The sequence below is a fragment of the Alosa alosa genome, chromosome 19, assembly GCF_017589495.1.
Source record: "Alosa alosa isolate M-15738 ecotype Scorff River chromosome 19, AALO_Geno_1.1, whole genome shotgun sequence".
NCBI classification, from domain to species: domain Eukaryota; kingdom Metazoa; phylum Chordata; class Actinopteri; order Clupeiformes; family Clupeidae; genus Alosa; species Alosa alosa.
In genome coordinates, this window is record NC_063207.1 from 1494915 (window position 1) to 1496287 (window position 1373).

The window sequence follows — 1373 nt, forward strand, 5'->3', positions numbered from 1 at the left end:
TCGAGCCTCCGCTCCACAGCCACAGCGTTCTTTCGACTTCCGCAAACGAGGGCGGGTCGCCTGTTTATAAAGGGCTCTAAAAATAGACCACATGTCAGCCAATAACAACAGCCAAGCTGATATAGAAATCGACCAACCAGAGCAGGGTAGACAACTCCCGTCAAAAAATGATTTGAGTCAAGCTTCGGGATTGGCTAATACGTAGCCGTCGGTTTACCATGTGGGGGGAGGCTGGAACGTCTGACTAAGAAGTGGGAAGCTGAGCGCGCACGCCACACGCACCGTGCTCTGTTTGGCAAATACAGACTCCGTCCGCGGACTGGCGCGACTAGTGCGTGCGCACGAACATTCTAAAAGAACGTGAACTTGAGACGGAGAACACACCAACCACGAGTGCATATGAAGATCTGCAACGGAGTTCGGAGTGTAACTATATTACGGAGTAATTCATTGATTATTTAATTAATTAATTAAAAGTGCTGAGAAAAGTGCTTCGGCTGCGCGCGGGACGCTGACATGGACGTGATCCCGATGTGCAGCATCTTTAACGAGCTCCAGACAGTACATGACACTGGATATTTCTCCGCACTCCCATCCTTAGAGGACAACTGGCAGCAGGTATTCTATGGTTGACTCGTATTCTTCAGGGAGCAGCGATGCTCAATTGCGTTTAAACTTCACCAATTCCCTTCCTTTTCTGTTACATGCGTTTAGAAGTCGCTTCAAATATACCACTTTGAAGGGGGGAACGCGTTGTCATCTTAGCCTAGGGCAGGCTACTCTTTCTGACGATGACGCGCTCTCCGCTCGGGCGCACGAGGGTATTTAAATTGAACGGACTCCGAGGCAAGTGCGTGTATGTAGCCTAAAGTTTAGTTTGGCTCGGGAGCGCTTCCACTGCGCCTTGACGCTGTCCCACGGAATCCGCGTGGAGGACGAGGCTGCTCATAACCGCCCGGCTGTCATGTTTAGTAGTCTGGGAATGCCCATGTGAACCTTTGCAAATTTGGGATTTGCTCTGCAGGTCCGTCTGGCTAAGAGGCCATTGAAGCCCATTTTCAGTGTCCCTAAAACACGGGCACGCAAATACAATCGCTAGTACGACATAGACGTGTAGGCTATATCTCCGGAATTGAGCAAACAACTGTATTTAAAACCCTCCTTTACGAGATTGATACACTTCTGAAACGATTTGGTAAGAGTTTAATGCACCGAAGTTAAATACGAGTTTACTGCACCGAATTCATTTAATTTCAGTGTTTGAGATGCGAGCACAGAGTGTTGGAGGAATAGAAGGAGGAAGTTCCACTAGATGGAAGAGCTTTCACTACCCTGAAGTTAAAGGTCTCCGAGATCATTGCTCAATCACTGAC

The 1373-nt window shown here is 48.5% G+C and overlaps 1 protein-coding gene across 1 annotated transcript in view; it reads left to right on the forward strand.

Annotated features, from left to right (window-relative positions):
* The first annotated feature begins 281 nt into the window (after positions 1–281).
* The window catches only part of LOC125284595 (Krueppel-like factor 6), a 4183-nt gene continuing 3091 nt past the window's right edge, over positions 282–1373 (forward strand). Inside the window, exon 1 of the mRNA XM_048228597.1 lies at positions 282–618. Coding sequence (XP_048084554.1) covers positions 517–618 — 102 coding nt within the window. The 5' untranslated portion in view covers positions 282–516. The remainder of the gene's footprint in view (positions 619–1373) is intronic.